This window comes from Perissodus microlepis, chromosome 11 (genome assembly GCF_051167445.1).
Source record: "Perissodus microlepis isolate ML-2025 ecotype Zambia chromosome 11, ASM5116744v1, whole genome shotgun sequence".
In the NCBI taxonomy this organism is placed as follows: domain Eukaryota; kingdom Metazoa; phylum Chordata; class Actinopteri; order Cichliformes; family Cichlidae; genus Perissodus; species Perissodus microlepis.
Window position 1 is genome coordinate 22,590,340 of NC_140471.1, and position 22,302 is coordinate 22,612,641.

General features: G+C 42.9%; 1 protein-coding gene across 2 annotated transcripts; it reads right to left on the bottom strand.

Moving 5' to 3' along the window:
• Positions 1-384: 384 nt before the first annotated feature.
• lmtk3 (lemur tyrosine kinase 3) lies at positions 385-21,985 on the bottom strand. 2 transcript variants are annotated; one of them, XM_084943270.1, is made up of 16 exons: positions 21,395-21,985; positions 19,019-19,152; positions 18,469-18,616; positions 17,023-17,096; positions 16,731-16,849; positions 15,069-15,156; positions 14,108-14,256; positions 13,936-14,020; positions 13,727-13,848; positions 12,634-12,783; positions 6,305-12,539; positions 6,051-6,214; positions 5,655-5,788; positions 4,923-5,257; positions 4,759-4,843; positions 385-1,812 (listed from the first exon to the last, which is right to left on the bottom strand). In XM_084943270.1, exons 1-16 carry the CDS (start codon positions 21,483-21,485, stop codon positions 1,685-1,687), a joined length of 8,241 nt encoding a protein of 2,746 aa, XP_084799396.1. In that variant the 5' UTR covers positions 21,486-21,985; the 3' UTR covers positions 385-1,684. The 2 variants fall into 2 exon arrangements, with proteins under 2 accessions (XP_084799396.1, XP_084799395.1); XM_084943269.1 differs by having other exon boundaries at positions 19,004-19,152.
• Between the last annotated feature and the right edge of the window lie 317 nt (positions 21,986-22,302).

Genomic DNA, 22,302 nt, shown 5'->3' on the forward strand with positions numbered 1-22,302 from the left:
AGTTACTAAGTCAAAATTTCAAGATACCTAACCCAAAATGCTGATTTAAGGACATCAAAAATATACATAAATAAAATAATAATAATGATAATCTGTAGCAGAAAAAAACTTCCATGTTTCCCAGCTTCACCTTTGCTGAGAGGTGACATTTTTATATTGTATCTACCTAGATTATGGAGTTGGGGTGATGGCTGTGCTGGCTGACATGTTTTCCCAGCACAGACAGCTGGAGCAATCCATCTAATTTTCACTAACTGTATCTGTGATGTTACAGATACATGCCTGGATATGAGTGTATCTGGATATGAGTGCATCTTTTCTTGGTCATGAATGAAATAAAAGCAACAATCGAGCTTATTTATACGACACAGTTCAAATGAGAGGTTCACATTTCATAGTTTTTATTTCCCCCTTGTTTATACATTGCCCCCTGAAAACCATTCTTTAAACAATACAAGTTTAAACCAACATTTAAACAGACTAAACAAATTGACTAGTTGGATCTCGACTGCATGATGGACTGTTATTAGTAGAAAATGGAATAAATTAACAGATACACAAACAAATGGGAGTTATTTACTAATGAAAGGCTTCAATTTTTCATGCTAAGCTACATTAACTGTCAGTAATTAAGATAAAAGAATGACGAGACAGCTAAAAATTCATAGACATCGGAAAATAATGAAACATTACAGGACGTTGTTCCATACATATTGGCATATATTAACAAGTAAAATTATACAAAATACTTTTTTTTGTTTAGCAATTAAGACGTTTGGGAAAATATTTTGATTTATTTGTTATGAAGATCTTGGAGAAGTTATAGACCTAGATGCATTTCTGTCCCAAACAAATTATAGCTAAGCTTATATATGCAATTGCACCAAAGCAAATAAATACATAACTTAATAGATTAAATAAATAATTAAGATATTGCATGGAAACTGACTTTACATAAATAAGTAAAATAACATAGAAATAAATATAGAAATTAAAGCTTTTCAGAAATAAAAGTAAAAATAAACTGCTTGTTTCATTTTTCGTGCAGTCTAAGAATACATCTAAAAGTAAACAGCTCTAAAATGATACTGTATACACTTGTATTATGATGTTTGTACAAATGCTGAGGAGTATTGTCAAATACAGGAGTCAAGCAATTTCTGTTTCAAACTGCTGCCTACAAGAACAACTGACTGACTGCAATGAAAAATGTCCTTAATAAAGAGAGGACCGGGATCCAAGCGTTTACATAGACAGACGAATGACTAAAGAAAGTGCATTCCCCGCACTCACAGGGCAAAACAAAACAAAGCAGAAAAAGAGAAGGTAAGCTGGTACACAGCAAGACTCCCACTGCATAGCTGTCGAATCTGTTTCAGATTTTACAAAGCTCCCGGCTCCTCTTCGCCTAGCATATGCTGCCTTTTCCAAAGATTTCTGCAGCCAAAGGCTATGTATAATCTCTGTAAACAGTGGCAGGCCGGAGCTCAGCAACCCCCAGTCGTACAAAATCCCGTCACTAGTAAAACCTGGAATGTTTCCAGCTTTTAGAATCGAAGTCTCTTCTTTCAGTTGCCTCTTCAATAAAAAAATATCCTCTGGGCGAATGGCTGGTTGTTGGGTTAATTCACGGGCCAGTCCGAGAGGGTTGAGCTCTAAAGTGTTTCCAGGATGATGTGCAACATCACACCAGGTGTGGGTCGTCAGCCGGGCTGACAGTGAAGCGCGATGAAGTCACTGAATTTACCCCGACAGGCGACCTTGGTTTGACTGATAAATCCTCTTTCCTTTTCGATTCTTTGCTTTTTGGCCCTAAAAGAGACAAAAAACAACATTAGCATCACGACTGTGCTGGTATTAAAACCAGAACAAGTGCACCAGGCATATGTACGGAAGCCCAAAGGGACAGGGTGTTCCCAGGCAATAAGCATGTGTTTGACTGTAAGGGAAAGTTAAAGGAAAGTCTTTTTATTGGAATTAAACCAAAACATTAACCCGGTTCACAATCACAACTGAAACAATTACGTTTTCTGATCGTTTGTTAGCTGCATTGCACAACAAATCAGAATCCACTAAGAAGTCAAAGAAGTTTGCAAACTGTCAAACTTGGAGGACTAGAACTACCTAATTCTGCCGTAAAAAGCAATGAAAATATATAAAAGGATCAGTGTGTCATAGCACTGAGCATGTTATATCAGCATGATGGTTAATAGGCAGGCCCGGCCCTTCCAACAGGACCACTCCCTCCATCATCACAACTAATAAGATCATCATTATCATCATCATCATCTAACAGGATACAAGCGATATGAAGCATGTCTGACAAAGCGATGTTTCAAGCTACCACTTCGTTTATTCTTAAGAGGTGGTGCTGGTCGTCTACCAATCAAGGATCAATCCCTGGCTCCTCTTGTGCCATGTGTCAAAGCATCCTTGGACAAGACACTGAACCCTGAGTTGCCCCCAGTGCATTGATGTCAGTGTGTGAATGTATAAGGTATAAACAGGCTGTTTGAATGAGACTTGCTTTGAGTGCTCAAACTTGAGTAGAAGGTGCCCGAAGTACCGATCGATTTACCACCAAGTTCTGTCTTTGTCGTTTTGTGCATCAACTTTGAGAATCTGATATTATCAATATCATTCAGTACATCAGGGCGAGCTTTACCTGCTTGAAGGTTGTGCTGAGAAAAAGTACCTGTAAAATTACCAGTGTGACCTTGAGGAGAAGAATGATGATCCATCTGTGACTGGGACACATGTTTACTCACTTATAAGATGCACAAGAAAAAAAACAGTACCAAGCACAGGGGAGAAAATCAGCTGATAATCTATAATCTTAATAGATATAGATTATCAGTCAACAACCACACTGAGGCGACACAGTCTTAGTTTAAAATAACTCAAAAGTAACACGGACCTCTTTCAAAACTTTGAAGTCTTGAAAGGCTTGAAAGATCATTAAGGAATCTAATTTTGCCTTTTCTGTATGTGACACAACTCGAAAGGAAACTCTGAGCCCCAACTTTCATTAGTCTGTGAAAAAGGGTGTTGAGTGCATGAGATGGAGAGTGGAAAGTAGCGAGAGCAGCTGAAAACGTGCAGGGAAACATGACTCGGGCTTGCATTGTTGAGCGCGGGATTAACATCCCTGCTCAGTTCAACATGTCACAGCATCCCGGGACATAATTATAGAAGATTAACTCTGGCTCCATATTTGCAGAGGAGAGGGCTGAACTGAGGTTTTCCATTTTAGCTGGGAATGTGCTAGTAGCTGTCACATTTTGTTACATCATTAGGCAGCTCAAGGAGGAGACTGAATCCCTGTGTAAGAAGCAGCAGACATTGATGCACGTAGAGTCCAACAAGCCAGCACTTATGGTAACAGCTGTGTGGTGCAGCGCTGCACTGAAAGCTAACATCAGCATCAGTAATTATTAGTTTTGTATTTTCTCTTTAGCTTTCATTTTATGTTGTTTAGAGTTTTTGTTTTTATTTGCCAGAGTGAGTTTGCTTGTTTAAGTTTAGTTTTTATTAGTTCCAGCATTAGTTTTAGTCTTTCTTCTTCTTATTATTATTATTATTATTGTATTTGTACCAAATTCCAGAGGCAAGATTTAGGAAAGTCAGTACAGATAATACAATATAAATATTTTTTGAAAGCAGCTTACAAAAAAGCCTCACCAGGCAGTGTGTAATAACAAACTTTGCCAAATTGACAAATGGCAAAATTAAGACTATTTCTTCTATAATTTTTTTTTAAATTTAGTTCATTTTCCAAGTTCACAAAATTGTTTGAGTTAATTGGGTTTTTTCATATCTAGTTCCAGTTTTTATCTTTATGTTTAGTTAGCTATAATAAACTTGACCAGCATAAGCAACAAACACCCTACAGAACAGCTGAGGCTTTTTTTATAATTATTTAGTCATCAATTAATTAATTCATTCATTCATTAAAAGAAATAAACATTTTCTGGGAACACAAACGTCAGTATGAACAGAGGCTCACATTTAAACTAACATTCAAAAAACTATTACTTCTTCCAGTGTTCCAGTACACTTTCCTAGGATAAGTGGTCATAATAGACCTGGGTGTGTTTGGGAGGTGATTGATTCACCTCTGAAGGAACTGACAAGCTCATATTATAAGTTGGCTCTGTGTTGAACATATTTTATGTTTTTTACTGATTGGCTAGATGCTGCCAGCCAGCTAGATCAGAAAGCACTGCTTAGTGCTGCTGACACTAAGGACAACAGCAGTTGCAAACTGCAGTGCAACCAAAATTATCGTCAGTATGTGCAGTCCATCCAAAAATTTGCTTTTATATCTTTGAGCAACAATAGCATACACATTTTGTTAAATTATGTGGGAAAACTTAATGTAAGGAAAACTCATTTTAGCATTTGGGATCAGTGGCTGGTCAAAACAAGCTATAGCATAAAAAATTACTTATTTTTTGATACTTCATTTTAATACTAGGATCATCTTTTAGCCATGAATGTCCTATAACCCCTTTTACTGTCATGTAAATCCCCAATAAACTTCAGATTTATTTAAGTACCATTTGCTCTGAATAATATCTCTGGATGTACACATGAGCTCCGATTAGGCTTCAAGTGTTGCTCCTCTGCTTTAATCGTCTTCTCACAATTAGACCTGAGACATGTTGACCTACAGGACAACACTGCTACTGACACAACTTAAAATTGACCTTCTTTATTCTGCATCTCGTCATGACTGAAAGAAAATGATTAACTTACCATGCAAATCCAACTTGGTGCTTTTGATGGACACCGCAGTTGGAGTTGTGGGAGTTGAATTGCTCAACTCATTAGTTGGAGTTTCCTGTTGGGATGAAAGAAATAGTCAGGTTTATTCCAAAAGAACCCGTCATAAAAAAAGTGAACGAATAAAGGAGACGCACCTGATCAAAAAGATAGATTGTGACATCATCAAAAAAGGACACATTTCTTCCTCTGTCCTTCTCTCTGTCCATTGGCTCCTTGGGTGATTTCAGCAGACTGCGGAGCCCGACACGTTTGTCCACGTCCGTTTCTGTGACTACAATCACCCTCCGGGAGCTTTCGTCCTCCTGCTCATCCTCCTCCTCCTCATCGGGGTCGCTCCCAGACGAAAGACCTCTTCGTCTTCCAATCCGGTTTCCGATGGCCCCGTCTCCAAATCCTCCTTTTCCAGTAGTGGTGAGGGGAAGACTCAGAGCGAGAGGTGGGAGGGTGAGCGAGAGGCGAGCTAGCTTTGCTATGAAAGCGAGAGCAGAAAAGAAATGTTAGAAGCAAACCTACTCACAAATTTGATTACAAAAGCAATGAAGTAAATAGCACAAATATTCTATTTGAAGTAGAGAAAATTAAATTCTGTAAAATAAGACTGACGTATCACATCTAGATTTATTTAATCTGTTAACCTATTAGTCAGAAAATGCCCACAATTTTTATCTGGGAGAAGGTTTGGATCTGTGGGGTTAAAAGAAGTGGAAGCCCAAATCAAAGGAGAAGAAAACAAATAAAAAGGCTTAGAGAGGTGTACTTAGCTAAGACAGTCAAAAATTACTTGTATGCTAAATGTTTATCAGCGATATCCCAGTATAATCAGGGATAATTGATAAGTACTTGTAAAACGTGGAAGACGCTGATACCTTTCATCGCTTGGTTTGCAGTAAGCTGAGGTAATGGGACCTCAGGTTGTTCGATCACAGTGAGCGGCTCAGCTTTAGGTTCATCAGACTCGATGGGGGGCTCAATGGCAGGGACAGCTTCCTGCTCCTCTTGACTGAAGGAAGGAAGGAAGAACGAAAGAAAGAGGAATATTTCACCAGAATATTAATAATAAAACAACAGTTCATCTTGTCACGTCCATCTAGTTGAATTAAATCTTGCCTTTGAGTTTACTTGAACTGAAAACAGTAAAAATACAAAACAAATAATTTGAACTCTGTGTGAATATATTTTATTGGATCTATTTCCTCCAGAAATACAGGATGCATCAAACAGAATAATCTGAAGCCAGTGTTTTAATTCTGCAGCATCCATACCTCTCATCCTCTCTTTGTTCTTTCACAGTGACCAGATCACCGCTGCTCCCTGTGACTTCCTCCCCCCATGTCCGGAGCATGACGGTGTCTTTAACAGTCGTCCCCCAAAGCACATTTGTCTTCACATTTTCACTGAGTGAGAACTGCAGCCTCTCCTCACACACCTGGAGCAACAAAGAAAAGCAGTAAAGAGCACGAGCAAACTCAAGGAGCACCGCTCACACGCACAGCAAACCACAAGAAATCATGCTGACCTGCATCATGAGGCCGTTCTTGGTTGTCATCTTGTTCAGAGGCCGCTGGTCCTTGACATCAGAAATTTGACCCGGTGATCTCTGTCCGTCGCTCCTCTCGTCCTGAGGCAGCAGACTGTTCTGGGAATCCAGGATCGTCGGTTGTACAGATTCCAATTTGTCAGAGTCATCAGACATCTCGTCCTCCTTTAAATCCACCCTGCTACCCTCGGGTATAGAGGAGTCGCATGTCTCGCTGACTGTATGACCGTCACCACTGCTAACTTTGTGATCAGGTGCTTTCTTTAAAGACTCCAGAAGCTCCAGGTTGCCCAAGAAAAGGTCCCCCAGAGTTTCCTCTTCATCGCCAGATATGTAGCACAGTTGTTCTAATTTTTCAAAGTCCTCCAGAGGTTCCTCATCCAAGTCCTTCCACTCAGAAATCAACAGCTGTGGGAGGTTGTTCAGGGGACCATGAGGTGCAGAAGGCATTATGGGGGATGATTTCTGGGGCAGGTTATTATGACCATCCTTGCTTTCTATGCTGGATGTCAGGTTGCTCTCATCGCTCAGTGTTATATGCACAGAGGGGAGGCTGAGATTGGCAGAGATCCCTTTACTTTGAGTTGTAGCAGGTGGCGATTCTTGCAGAGGTGTCTCTGAAACATCTGTGTTGTGTGCTGCGGAAATAAGCTGCTCTGTCGCAGTACTGGTAATAAAGTCTTCTAGATTAATGTGACTAATAAAGTCCTCTCCCTCTATGACGGATGGCGGTGGACTAGGAAAAGAGTCGTCTAAACTCTCCAGTTTATCATCTTGCATATCAAGGTCTATGCTCGGTGGAGGACTCGGAAAATCTACTGAGCTGAAATTGTCGATCTCTTGTGGATATGACTGATCTATCTCCTCCTTTGCATCAAGATCACTGGTATTAGCTGGCAGGGGCACATCTCTGTAATCGTCTTCCACTTTTATAGTGTTTATTCCTTCTTCTATGTATTGCCTGGCAAAACACGGTCTCGTTTCTGCTTCCAAATTGAAGCCCGATTTAAAATTTTCCAGTTCTGAAAACATCACATGAGGAGCTTCGGTGATGCAGATGGTTATATCTGAGCTTTTGGTTTCCAAAGTGTGGCTGAAACAGTTTTCTAAATTGGAGCCTGCCTCTCTGTCAGCGTGCACAGCCGACATCGCCTCCTCCACTCTGTTACAGAGTTGATTCTGTGGCCATGTGTTAAAATCTTGATTTTGTGCCGTCTCTGTGGAGTCTAGCCGACCCTCCCCGTCCCTGGCTGCCTCTGTGCATGATGCATTCTGCCTCTGTCCTTCCTCCAAGGTCTCTTCCTCTGGTATTTCTATATTCTCTACTTCCACATGCAAAATGTCACTTTTTATGTCTTTCTTAATGCTGTCAATTTCCCCCAGGTTCTCAATGTTTTCCTCTTGCTGTATGTCTGCTATCGTCTGTTGGCTTTCTCTGTCTTTTGTGTCCCACATTTCCTTAATGCAAAGATTGCCGCTTAGCCCTTGGGTTTCATTGTTCCAGGTTTCCTCACAGCCCTCCAAGACAGCAGGGTGAGGTTCACTTCCTGCCAGTTCATCATTTTCTTCGGTCTCCCAATATTCCTGACCTACAACAAGCCTCTCACCCACCTCCCACGCCTTATTCCCGAACCCGGAGAAAAATTCAGATCTCAAATCAACTCCCTGAGACCTCTTCTCCGGGGAGGCCCACTGGTCATTCTCATCTGGCCACAAGCGCAAGTCCCTTAGTTGTGAAAAGCGGTAGCAGTCAAACTCGTCCCTAAGCGCCCCAGATCCTGGTCTGTCTTCATCCTCCTCCAGAGCACTCCATAACTCTTTAGCTGTCGCATTTAGACCCTCGCAGGAGTTGTTATCCACATCGTTAGCAGAGTTCATGCCACTTGCTGCTCCCCTGAGGGGCGGCTTCTCCTTCACAGCGATACTCAGCTCTGCAGCAGCCTTCTGTTCCTCTGTCTCTGCTGTGATCCCGCTCTCCTCCTCGCCATCTGAGTAGCGAAGGTTTCTCAAGCCCAGCTCATTGTGGTCCACACAGGGCCTCTCTCCACATTTCTCAGGCTCTTCAGCCCAAAGACACGTCGGACCGCTCGCTTTTGCATCAGCAGCCTTCCCATCGTCATTTGGCAGGTTTTCATCTCCAAGTATAACGCTGTTCGTTTGAATATCACAAAGTTTAGGTAATCTGGACTCGATGGTGCTGTCAACTTGGGATGGTGCTGCAGAGTCCACAGCTTCATTCCCAGACGTGGGAGAACTGAGCTGACTGAGATCGTTATCTGTCTCTGTAACATTTTTATAATCTTTGTTGTTTGGTCCAAACATGCAACTCTTTGAGTTGCTGCCAGATTTATACTCGATCAAGCTATCTGTTTCAGTGGGACTCTTGGAATATAGATTTAAGTCACTCTCTTCAAAGTCCTGGTATTTGCAGTCTGCTATCTGAGAAATTATGCCATCTGTGTAATGGCTGTCTATCATGTACCCACTGCTGTGTGAAAGCCCTTTAAGTGGCTCATCATCTAATTTTGAAAACAACTTATCAATTAAGTCCACACAGTCCTTGTTCTGTGGATCATCGCACAGCAGGGCTGACTTTTTGCTCTCGTTATGGAAAATGCCAGAATCGTCTCTCTGAGCAGATCCCAGTGCTTTGTTTAGAATATCTTTGTCATTTCCTAAATTAGGGATCGGGTAATTTTCAGGATACAGTACACCCTTCTCTTCACAACTCTCAATAGTCCTCCCTTCTCCAGTTTCCGTTGTCCTATCTGACATGTGGGTACTATTTCTTAATGGACTCTTTTCTCCAGTCTCACCCTCCTCTTCGGTTTTCTCCTCTATCCCTGTCAGTATTCCCCGATCACCTCCTCTCCCGCTGCCAGGCCTGGAGGCAACAAGTCCATCGCTGCTGCTCCTCCTGTTCATCCCGTCACCCTCCCAGTCGCTGTCTGAGAAATATGCAGAGTCTCGATGTGGTGTTTCATTTCCCAGAGCCCGCCATCCGCCGCTTCCCACTCCTCCTCCGCCACCTCCCGTCCATGAGTCACTAGGCGTGAGGCAGTCGGCCGAGCTGGAAGTCAAAGGTGATAGGACTGAGTCGGTGGGGGTGACGAGTGAAAAATCGGAGGAAGGGTCCCAGTCTGGCGTGGTAGGAGTGGCTGCGGGAGTGGACACCTTCTGGGCAGTGTGACGCTCGTCTTTGTGCTGAAGTGAATTTTCCATTTCCGCTTCTGCAAAACTTTCATTAACAAGAGAATCTAAGTTTTTAGAGTTCTCCAAATCAGCTGTTTTCTCAGGATCATGAGAAATCACGTCTGTTTGATCCCCCCTCAAAGGACTGTGCGTCTGTAGGTCATCTTCTGTTATCTCGCCATTGCTTATAACAGCTTCATTTGTAGTGAGTGATTGGCTCTCACGCAGGTTCACAGTGTTGACTTCCTGAAGGTTCTCTGTGGATTCAGGGGGAAAGTGCTCTGGCAGATCTGTTTGCTCTCCTCTGGCAGGTAAGGCAGGGCCGTCCGAACACTCCTCCTCTTCTCTCTGAGACACGGGTGTTTGGTTATGTAGTAAACCATTTTTAGGCATGATTTCAGAAAACACAAACACACCGGACTGGCAGTGGTCAGCATTATTTACTTGGCTGTCCGGTTTGTTTGAACCAATGTGAAGAATAGGGATGTCAGGTTTCAAGGAAACTTTGATCTCACTCTTCTTAGCACGCTTGGTCACCTGGGCATAGATGGCTTCAGTCTGTGTATCATCTTTGCCCTTGTTGGCTGCTCGTATGGAGCTTTCTGACTGGAATCTGATGGTCTGAGCTGAGTTTGGGTCAATGCAGATGGACTCATATTCAGGGGACACTGGAGTAGGGGAGTAAGATGAATCTGCTTCCTTCCTATGTGCGGCTGCATTTTGTCTCGATATGATTTCGGTCAGAAAGGTTTCTGCTGATTGGATCTCTTTCAGGAACTCCTCTCTGGTGATTTCAGTTCTCCGCGGCTCCTTCTCGGTAAAATGTATTTCAGAATCGTGCTTTTCCGTTGTGATCTCAGACAGGAGAGAGCGGGATCTCCGTATGCCTTTGGAGTAGGCTTCCTCTGCCTCAGTGTATGAGGGGAGGCCTGGGGCGCAGACATAGGGCCTCAGTCTGGATCCTGCAGGATAGAGGTATTTTACTGGATCGATTTCTGGTAGGCCTTCTATGTCCGCCTCCATATTTCCTGTGTCAATCTCTGTGAGAAAAAGATCCCTCTGGAATGACTCTTTAGTGACAGCATCCTCCTCCTCAGCTTCTGCACTGCTGACATGTTTCTCTGGTCCCCATGACTGTCCTGCTGATCCCAGCTCTGTGATCAGCGACTGGGAGCGGCGCATGCCTCTGTTGGGCAGCAGAAAGTTCCCCCATCTCTCTCCTTCTCTTTTCTCCTCCTTCTCCGCTGCATATGAGCCCTCCGACCTGGACTCACTCAACTCTGTCACACTAGATATCTCCGTCAGAAACAGATGCATGGGGGATTTCTTGGCTGCAGCGACACGTTCTGCCTGCTGCTCAGCATCTTCCTTCCAAATTGCAGGCAGGATGGTGTCAAGGCGTGACTGAGTCCTCTTCATTCCCCTGGAGAAGAGCTCTGTAGTGGCGGGGTCTGCATCTTCAGATAGACTGGAATGAGTGACAGTCGTCCCACAGCCAGGTCTCTCGGGGGACATGAAAGGAGAGTCATCCTCATCTGAGTAAGTCGGACTCGATGAAGACTGTCTGTCAATTTGGGGTTTTGTGAGCTCAGGGCGGGGTAAATTTCGATAAATAGGGCGCAAAGGGTTTTCTCGACGTACGGGAGAGTCAAAGTCTTTTGCACGCGAGTGAGAAGTCTCCTTATAAGTGTGCAGCATGCTCTCTCTATCGGACAAATCACAGGTTAGCGGGTCTCTGTTGGATCTCTGCATCTGGGGCTTATTATATCTCAAGTGAATGTCCCCTGTGTTGTAGAGGGGGCAATTCCTTTGTGGTTTGGAGTGGGGAGGAAGAGGAGGAGGACACATTTGAGGAGGTTGAGGGTAAATTGGATGGCTCGATGGGGGAAGCGAGGGCGATAGGGACGGGGAGGGGGGAAGAGTCTGTCGGGCTCGGTGAAGCCCGAGGTGATCAAAGGTAGATGGTGGGCAGGTGCTTATGTGATGGGGGTCTGTCTCAATTTTTCCACTGATAGTGTAGTGGGGCAGTCCTCTATATCTGAGTGGAGGGGCGGGAAGAGGGCGCGAGTGAAGAGGATTGACTGATGACATGGACATAGAACGAGGCTTGGGAGGGAGGATGGGAGCTTGAGAACTTGTGGATTTTTTATCTGCCTTACTGCTCTTTTTCTTCTCCACTTCATCATCATCGCCTAAATCAACTATGGAAAAGTCAGTCACTCTGCTCGAAGTGTCTCTGAATTCAGCCACGCCTATGTTAGGCAACTGGACTTGAACCTCGCTCGATCGGACGGTCTGGAGGCCCTTTCCGCACTTGTCAGATGAACAATAAGGGACTCGCTCTTTGCCCAGCATCCCGCTGCGGATCTCCATGAGCTCCATGTCTCCAGAGCAATCTGAGCGGAAAGAGGAATGTACCTTCCCTTTGAGAGACGGCGACTTGTCTTGGGGAGTGTGCTCCTCTAGTCTGATATAGTACTCGCTGGCGAGGGATGGGCTACGGGCGCTTATCACTGGGACGACAGTAGGAGTGTCCAAAGACTGTCTATGGTTATTGTTCACAGTAGGGATTGGCTGAGGAGGAGGAAGAGGTTTGTAGCCTCGTCTGGCATGAGCCTTCTCCCAGAAATACTCAAAGTTCAAGCCTTTGCTAGTTTCGGTGACTGTCAGGATGTCATCCAGTTCAGAGGTGGATGGGGTAATACAGTTCCCCACAGGGTCCAGTAGAGGGTAGGAGTTGTCTCTGTCTTCCCTGGCGTAATCCCTCTCCCTTTGGCGCTCGTTTGCTGCAGTCTGAAAGGCAGGTGGACGGAGTAAGTCCCAGCGTCTTTCAAATGACTCCTCACTCTCCCCTCTCCTTCCTCTTCCCTCCTCATACTCCTCGTCCTCTTCATCCTCTTCCCCAACACTGCCCCTCGCTATTCCTCGCTCAGCAGCCAAGAGGGAGGAGAGAAGGAGGAATATCTCAGCCACTGAAGGGCGCTGCGACGGAGGTAGCCAGCAGGACTGCATGATCTCATACCTGCAGACAAGGGTGAAAAACAAGAGGATCTAAGTTTGGAGAGACACAGTTTGTGCTCGGATCAATGCAGTCTAATTAGTGGATAAGTACTGACCAGTAGTCTGCATGGGAGAGCTTCAGTCTAGGCTGGGCAAGCGTGATCTGTCGCTCCCTAATGACAAAGGTCAGCACCTCTTCATCACTCAGGTGTCTGTGGGGCTGAGAGCCAAACTCAAACAGCTCCCATATCACCACCCCCAAAGACCTGAGAGGAAAAAATGAGTTGGAGAAGTGAAAAGGGGTGAATCTTCAAAAAAAAATCTCTGAGGTTTGTTGTTATATAACACTTTTACTCCAACACCACCATTGCTGTGGGTGTTGGAGTAAAAGCATTTACTCCAACACCCACAGAGGTTTGACTTTCTAACTGAGGAGAATAAAAACTGTTATGTGAGTTGTTTTGTTCCATTTTTTAAGGAAAACTATGTTTTTTCAGAAGAATAAAGAAGAATAAATACTCTTAGGTATTTTTGCTCCACTCGTGTGTTTTGTTAGGAGGTTGTTTTCTTGTTGGTTCGTTTAAAAAAAAAAAAAGCACATGAAAGGGAAGGTTGTAATATTAGAGCTTAAAGGATTTGCTCTCATTTCTTCAGCACTCCATCTGGCATCACCGGGCTTGGCTACAGCTTTAAGACTGCTGACAAACTGAGCTGGACTCTACTCCAGCAAATGTGAGATCATACTGCTCTTTAGTTTGGTGTTCCCACAAATCATAACACAAACAGCAGTTTTATGTAGGAACTATTTTCTTTTATGGATCTACAACAAGCTGCATTTGTATCATATTGTAATATAACTGAGACTGTAGAAAGAGCATTTCAGATTATGTTCACATAGCCGACTGTCCACGCACTCAATCCTCATTTAATCTCTGCACAGCTGTTAGGAGAAATTAGATTTTCTTTGTTGTCCATCCAGAGAGCATCGTTTAAGTTGCTTTTAATCTGTGCTGTCAGGATTTAACCTGAGCAACGCTGATTAAAGGAATGAATGGTGGTAGGAAAAGATTTAAGAGTAGCTTAAAATTGGACCCCAGATAAAAAAACCTTTGTGTTTTCATCAATATTTTATCACCAGCCTTATCGGCTTAACTCGTTAATTCAGATCTGTTCCCAGTGGTGTTAACACAGAGCAGCTTTAAAACATACCACACATTGCTGGTCTTGGTTTGGTCCGTAACAATGAGAGATCCTCTGTACTCCTCCAGCAGCTCAGGAGCAATCCAGCGCAGAGGGATCCATAGTTTGTCTGGAGTTAGGTAATAGTCCTCCTTCATAAAGACACGCCACAGAAATTATTATGGATTTGACTGAATTGACTTTGGATTTCATTTTTCAGAGGAAAAAAAAATCCTAACCTTATAATGGTTATGTGAGAGGCCATAGTCCCCTATCCTGACAGTGAGGTCTGAGGTCAGAAGGCAGTTTCTTAAAGCCAGATCACTGCAGGGAGAAAACAAGCAGCTACCCTCAGCAGAGATCCTCACGTTTGGAGGCGTGGCAACAGTGGAAGTGAAAGCGACAACTGACCTGTGGATGTAGTTGTTTTCGTGAAGATGGAGCAGACCCGAGGTGATCTCAAAAGCCATTCTCTGAAGGGTTAAGAGGTCCCGGGACAGCAGGTCTGGAGTCATCCCATCTGACTTACGCTGGGCTCGCAGATACCGCTTCAAGTCACCCTACGTTGTACATCACAACAAAAATATAAACAGTGGATTGAAAATTATGGCTGAGTGAAGTGCATACAGAGTGTTCTTCCTTCTCCTGAAACAGAGATAAAACCTGCAGGACCATCATGTAGGCAAAGAAGATATATTTTACTTCTGCAGCAAATACCCCCCCCCTTTTTTTTAGGTGTTTTACATCACAGCACCTCAAAAGCAGCAGGGGAATTAGTAATGAGCTGGCAGCCTTTGTGTTAGTCATTTGTGCTCCTGGAAGAGCAAGGAAATAAAATGAGGACAACATAAAGGGATGAAAAATATCTGCAAGGAAAGGACAATAGGAGACTTTATCAAAGAGGGTAACTGCAGTCAGTGAGGACTCCAGTGCTGTTTGGCTCCTCTCACTGTGTTGCTGTAATTGATCTGCTTGTATCTTTGTTTGGCCTGGAAGTCTGCTCATATGGTTTTCTTAATCAGCTGGTGATTAAACCGCCCGAGAGAAGGAAAACAAATTGATTGTATCGACGCAAAACAGATTTTAGTGACAGCGGAGCATCGATAACTGTAAAAAACTATTTTGCCTCAAATTATATGAAATTAAAATAAGATGTAAAGATCTTATCGATGCAGCTCGACTGTGATTTCTCATGTGTTTCTCACTGACATCACCGATATACCATAACCAATTTGTGCACAAATTATCTAAAAAACCCCAAGCATAGCACAACAAAAACATTGCACGCTATACTAAACTAAAAATATGCACCTTTCATTTGTGTGATTCCTATTATTAGTTCATCCGCCTCCTTTTATGTTCAGTTACTTACCAGCTGACAGAACTCCATAACCAGGAGGAAGGGGATGCTCTCACTGCACTGCCCCAAACACTGAAGGATGTTGGGATGTTTAAGGCTCCTGAATGGAAACATAAGAGGGACGCAGGAACAGACAGAAGATAGATAAATGTTTATACGCTGCCTTTAAATGCTTAACAGTGAGACTTAAAGTGAGCAAAACTTAGCTAGATGATCCTGAACACTGGAATTCAGTTCCATCTCAGACCACACAGGCTAATCAGGGCTGTCACCATTATCTACTTACATTTCTTTAAGTGACTAAAAATCTTCACATTAATTATACGAATAGTTCTATTAGTAAAATAAATATTTTGTTCTTTTCATCACATGAATTATAAATGATTCACATCACAAATGCAAACCATGCAGAGCTAGCAGACAAGCCTTAGTGAATCTGAGTATATATGCTATAGCTGTAAGTGCACCCTTAAAAACTCAGTAGTAACACACCAATCACAGCACAAACCGATCCACAGGACCAGACACTCACATACAAACCAATGAATCCTCAATCATTCAAGCCAAAATATCACAAAACTGCACAAACACACTGAAACCGAACATAAAGTCACGTAACAAAAGACATGACTTTCACCTAAACACACCACATGATTCTGCAGGCTGTAGAACCACCTTTAGGAGCATCGACTTGAAGCAGTTTAACTTTCTGTATGACTTTATCCATCTCTCACATTGTTGTTGAGGAATTATGACCCACGCTTCTTTGCAACACTGCTTCAGCTCACTGAGTTGCATTTCAGATTTGACTTTGATTGCAACACTGACTCTTTTCTTTCTCAGATTTGCTCCTGTGCTTGGCATCGATGCACAATTTGGGCCAAGTTTTAGCTGACAGATGGCCTCACATTTGACTCTACAGTGCTTTAGTATACAGAGTTCATAGTTGACTCAATGTGTGCAAGGTGCCCAAATTATTACCAATCCACCACCGTGTTTGACAGTTGGTATGAAGTGTTTGTGCTGATATGCTGCGTTTAGTTTTCTTGAAATGTGGCATTGTACATTATTCCAAGCATCTTTACTTTGGTCTTGACTACCTAAAGGACATCTTTCCAGAGATCTTGTGGTTTTTCAGATGCAATTTGCAACTTTTTAGAGAGAAGGTGCTTTCTTCTGGCAATCCTTCCAAACAAGCCATAGTTTTTAAGCCTTTTTCTAATTGTACTGGCATGACCTTTAACTTCAACTGTCATGAAAATGCTAACTGAGGCCTATAGAGACTGAGATGTAACCTTGTCAGACCAAGGTCTAACCAAGGTCAGACCTTTCAGAATGTAGCATTGCGTTAACACACAACTGAATGCTCTAAACCAGCAAACCACCAAAACCTTTGATTTTATACAGTTCCTCACACTTGCTGATGATCAGTTAGTCAAGCAGTACCTGGCTGCTTCTTAAGTCGAATGGAAACAGTAGTGTTACGCTTAAGTTTTCACAGGAGTCTGTGCAGTCCTGGCAAGTATAAGAGAGTCACACCTGATTCGATATCCTACATTTATTATTTCTCCATACCTGCCTCTTGTGGCTCCAGTGGTTACTGTTATGCAAATTTTACAGAATCTCACTCTAAGGCTACAATATGGCTACCAAAATTTAAGCAGTTTCTCCCACCTGTATGGCTCAGACTCAGCCAAGAACTTCCTCTGCTCCAGAGGGCTGGCACTGACACGCAGCTCCTTCACCACAGCCTGCGAGGAGCTGCAGTCACACAGCACTTCAGCCAGAATCACCTAGAAGAGATCGATGGACAATAACATGGAAAATTCCCACAGGAAGAGACGGGTACTAAAATAACTACTTTGAGTTAGCATCTGTAATCTGTTTGTTAGACAGAATTAAAGCAGGGGATGCTGTTTTAAAGACAATCAATGACTTGGGATGGTTATATTTCAGATTTCCTTACCTTTCCAAACCAGCCATTTCCTATCTCCTGGAGATAGTTTAAAGCGTGCCTTTTGAAGCACTGAGATTTGGGATCTACAAAAAAAAAAAAAAAACAGAAATAAAAAAAGATTAGGGTCACACAGACGTCAGTAGTTGATGTTCTTTCAGATGTACAATTTATTAACAGAACAAAAAACACTCAGATTCTGCCCTGTAGCAACACATAAATATGACATATCCACCCCAACCATGTTTTAAACATATACGAAATCATATAAAAATGTATCTAGCTGGAAAATTCAGAGTCATGGACAAAATTTTAACTCACTGAGAAATCTACTCTCGCTGTATTTTTCCCTGGTTTTCCATGTTGTGTTTTCCTGCTGTGCATGTGCAATCTGAACTGCGATGATCAATGAACATAATCTTCCGCCACTTTGATAATCAGTTGACTGCTTAAGCTGTTATTCCAGGTCAAAACATCTCTCATTCCAGCTTCTCAAATGTAAGGATTTGTTCTTTCTCATTTTACAGCAAAAATTAATAATTTCATGTTTTGGAGTGTTGATAAAGCAAAATCACAAATTTCACGACATCACCTTAAGAAACTTTAACAGATTTTTGTTCCTTTTTTTCTTGTGATTTTATAGAAACTTAATCAATAATGAAAACAATCATCAGCTCATGCCATCGTGCAGAGAGAGTTCAATGTTTCCACAATAAACTTGATTATTGTTCATGCTCATACATTCAGCTTTTTAACCTGAATTAAGCACAGAGAAATATTTCTCTACTTTTTGAAAACTTTCATCATCAGAATCTGTACCATCAGAGTTCAAACATACAACTCAAGAAAGCTTGCGCAAAGGAAGTCAGAGTCTCTCATTATAATGTTGAGTTTGCATGGTCTCCCTGTGCCTGCGAGGGTTTTCTCCAGCTACTCTGGCATCCTTCCACAGTCTACAATTAGGTTAATTGATGATTTTTTTAAAAGTCCAAAGGTGTGAGTGTAAGGTAGATAAAGCTCTTATGTGCATAGAATAGAACTGTGTGCACTATAAGTGTAGCCTGCAGTGTTAAGTGCTGTGAGCGGTCAGTGAGACCACTAAATAGCAAAACTCATGACACTTTACTGTATAGTTTGAATACGTTTGCAGGTTATATTGCAGTGCTATATAAATAAAACTGAATTGAACCAAATACATAAACTCCACACATCCCTGCCTGTGTCCTGATTACAGCCCTGATGCAAAATTGTCACAAATCATAGTTTCCACTTCACTGAGGTTCAGTAGGGAGTCCAATCCTTCTGGTTGTGCACTCAGTTTGAGACCTTTAGTGGATCCGCATCAGTGATTCAGGCAACAGATCCTGAGGGAGTTTAGTGCAGGACTTCATCTTTATTTTGAGAGGTAGGAAGCTCAATAAGAGTTTGAGCAAAGTGAGAGGCACTTTAGGTTTTTACCTGCTCCATCCTGCAGGGAGGGGCAGCTGGGGCGGTCTCTGACTGGCAAGGTGTAGACCTCAGGGAGGGAGGGACATGACGACAGGCTGTCCTCCTGGATGGGACTGGAGCCTCCAGAGCACTCCTCCCCATCTGCGTTATCGAACTCCTGGTTGAACCACAGCAGCACATTAAAAAAAATCACTAAGCTGTAATAGCTATGAATATAAAATAAAACGTATTATTCCACTTAATAATAAAGCTGAGTTTAGCAGTAACCACCAAGGACAGACAATGAAAAATCATTCATTCTGAACAAATGGTACTCTGTCTGCCAGCTGAACAAAAACACTAAGTCAAAATTAGACCGAGAGATGATTATTGACCCCTTCTGCTTCATTAAGTTGGAGTTACTGACTGTTCACACTTCCAAAACAAATACTTGTGCAGTTTACCAAGTCAGACACATATAAAAGCATGCAGACGAGCACAAAACACATTAAAAAACAAACAAAAGAAGCAAAAGAAAGCAGAGAGAGGTGAATAGATCTCTTACATGTTGAAGACTTACATTGAACCCCACTCCTCCCCTCTTACAGCACAGGCAGGTGAGGAGCAGCAGAACAAAAGAGACAAGCCCCGAGCAAGAGATGAGGATGACGACGTAGGGTGGAGGAGAGAGGGATGCAGCCCTGGACTGAGAAACTGAGAGGACGACAGGAAGAAAAATACAACAGAGGACAGGTTTAATGTAGAAATTCAGGGGATTTGTGCTTCTACAAGGGGAGCAATGCTAGGTCTGAGTCAGTGAAAAAAGAAAAAAAAGAGAGACTTCACTGAAGCAGAAAGGTGTGAAATCTTGTTACATAGGTGTTGTGTTTAGCAGAAAAACCATTGGAGCGTTTTCTTAGAAGCAGGCCTGAGACACAGTGGAGAACCCCAATGGACGGTTTGCATCAGGGAGTTGGGGAGAAATAAGCAGGAAAACAAACTAAGTTGAAGATTAAAGAACACATTGTCTGAGTCAGTAAAAAGAAAATAGAGACTGGAATTAAAGTTTGGGAGAGTATACCATTCCAGTAAGGAGAAAAGCTTGGGGGGAAGGGGGGAAATATCAGAAATGGCATTCCACTCAGGAAACACAGTTAAGAAGCAGGGGAGGTGGGTGGCTGGAGTTGTCATTTAGGTAAAAAAAAGGAGCGCTAACTCGGGAAGGGATCAGAAATTGGAGAAGAATTACTCAAATCAGGAAGGTTTACTACTCAGGTGAGAGAGGGAGGGGTCGGGACATTTGATTTTTGTACCTCAATGTAGTCGAGTGTGGGAAGTGAACCATCTGTAGAAAAGAAAAGGGGCAGGGCAGCGTGGTTAAATACCCTTCAGGTATTGTTTATAGGTTTCATTTCACTTCTGCAGCCAAAACATTTTATTACCATTGACAGATGACCAAAAAAGAGGAACAATGACACCTTGAAACAGTCACGAGGTGTCAAACTCACGCTTAAACTGTACATGAAATGTAACCATGAATAATTAAATTACATCTTTTCTGTGTAAATAAGGCAGTCAAAAGCAGATATACAACTATGATCATAAGAAAAAATTAAGAGATATAATACAAAATATAATAGGGGAAAGGAGGCACATATAAACCTTGATACTGTAACTATAACTGGCAGATAAATTGCTGTTTTTTTAATATGTGCAGTCTGAAGATATCACAGTGTGATTGTCTGTGTCCCTCATAAAAATCCCAAAGTACATTCCTCAACATGGTCATGATATTGTAAACACTGCATGCATAAATGTTAAAGTACATTTAATAATTGAACAGCTTGATAAATATTGTAAGAACAGGATCAACACTCGACAAAAAAACTAAAACTTTTTTTTTTTTAAATCTAGGAAATGAAATAATATTTTGTTTCTGTGACTTCTACACAGCACCTAATGTAGACTTTTATCAACTTTTATTTTATTTTATTTTTGTGCTCAACATAAAGTTGCAACATAGTGCAGAAGCAGCCAGAGAAAAGGTAAGTGAAGATGTGCTCAGCATATAAAACCAGCTCTGTACTGAAGTGAAAGCTGCTGTGGCCCAATCTGTGGCTAATAAAAGAAAACTGTCACTCTGGATTGCACCAAACTGATAATCCAAGAAAAGGGAAAGATAGCTAATTATTGGTCATATAAACCTCAAATCACATCTGCAGAGCAGTGGAGCATTGTAGAGTCTGAATGACCCTCTCGCCCCCCCCCCCCCCCCCCCTAAAAACATGCACCAGCAGCACAAGTAGTGGCACAAATCCTGATGCACAATTCCTGAGCAGTGCTATTCTTTCATCTTTCCCTAGACAGATGTCCAGACAGACACTGCATATAAATAGGAACCCAGCACAGGGCCTTTTCCACCAGCCTCGGTGCCAACAGCTTCTATCAAAACAATACACCACAATACAATGACTGCACACATCACACAAACACAACAGTCTGCCAGCTCTCAGGGAACAAGGCATATTCAAATTTACGGCAAAAAGTAAAGATGCCAGCAGTGGTTATTGGGCTAAATAGTCTCAAGAGCCAAGTGGAGGCTATTTTTAGACTAAATATCCAGCACTGACCGAAGATTTTAGCCCTGCTGTGCATACAGTACATGTTGTTTTTAAAAAGGCATCGATGTGAGGCCCGAAATATTTTCATCATTGCATGCAAATACGGTACCCAACCCATCACCCAGTCGGCCTCGCTCCTGTTGTGATTAGGTCAGCCAGCACTAATAATTCGCATTATGTCTCAGCCTAACTGGCTGATAATGCAATATTCACCTCAGTGTGCAGAGGCCTTTTCATAAATGACTATACCACCCCCCACCCCCCAAAATCCTCTTCTCCTTTTTCCAGCATCCCTGACAGCTTTTCAAACCTCCTCCTTCTCCGACTCCGCTCACCTTCCCTCTGCGGTGCTCCGAGGGCTCTCTCCGGGCTGAAGTACGACATGATCCCCGCCAACGCTACCATCACCCAGCAGTGTGGCCGCATCGTCGCCGCGTCCGCAGCAACAACAACAACAGCATCCGAGCGCCGCTGCCGACTGTCAGCGTCGGTGTCCTCCTCTCTCCCGTCCCCCCGCCACGGTCTGTGCCGTCTCCGGGCTCACGCTGTCTCCGTCTCCCCCTCCTCCTCTCCGCTTTTCTCCTAATAATAAAGAGCGTCTCCTTGCCTTCCTTGTTGTGCTCTCACCCTCCCCCTCCTCTTCCCCTCCGCTCTAATCCGCAATTAAACACGGTGTGTGAGATGCTCTATTGTGCATCCTCAGGCCGCCTCTCGCTGCGCATCCATTTCTGCTCTGCCTCGGTCACAAGCACCGCTGAAAACAACCATCCTCTATTTCTGACGTTATATTTATATATTTCCTACCCCTCTACCTCCTCCTCCTTCCTCCATCTCACGGTGTTGGAGGGTGTCTGTGTTTTTCTCCTCCGCCAGCCTACGTCAGCCTCGCACGGCGCGCATTGTCATGGTCCGGCTTGATCATTCACCACAGCCTCATAGTATCAAAACACACCCGTGATAATGCGCCCACAGGGGAGCAAAGGAGGTGGCTTATATCGATCTCGGATTGGATTTTTAAAATCCACATAATATCACTTAAGGATTCATATCATGACCTTTGGGTGTGATGTGATTTGTGCTCTGGCATCCTATAAAATAACCTCAGAAACAAAGCCATAAATTCACCTTTTAGAGGTTATTACAGCCAATCTAGGCCTAATAAACTTATCAAAAAGAGCCAGCACATATGCCACCACAAACTAGTTATATCACCTATAAAAGTAGTTTTGCATTGCAGGGTGGG

What these genes read in the sequence shown, in the direction of transcription:
- lmtk3 (XM_084943269.1), bottom strand. Translation starts at nt 21,485, where the DNA reads ATGCGGCCACACTGCTGGGTGATGGTAGCGTTGGCGGGGATCATGTCG. An exon ending in CTCCCTGCAGGATGGAGCAG is followed by an intron (nt 17,097 to 18,468) that starts GTAAAAACCTAA and finishes TTTTTTTTGTAG; the next exon opens with ATCCCAAATCTCAGTGCTTC. An exon ending in TTATGGAGTTCTGTCAGCTG is followed by an intron (nt 14,257 to 15,068) that starts GTAAGTAACTGA and finishes TGTACAACGTAG; the next exon opens with GGTGACTTGAAGCGGTATCT.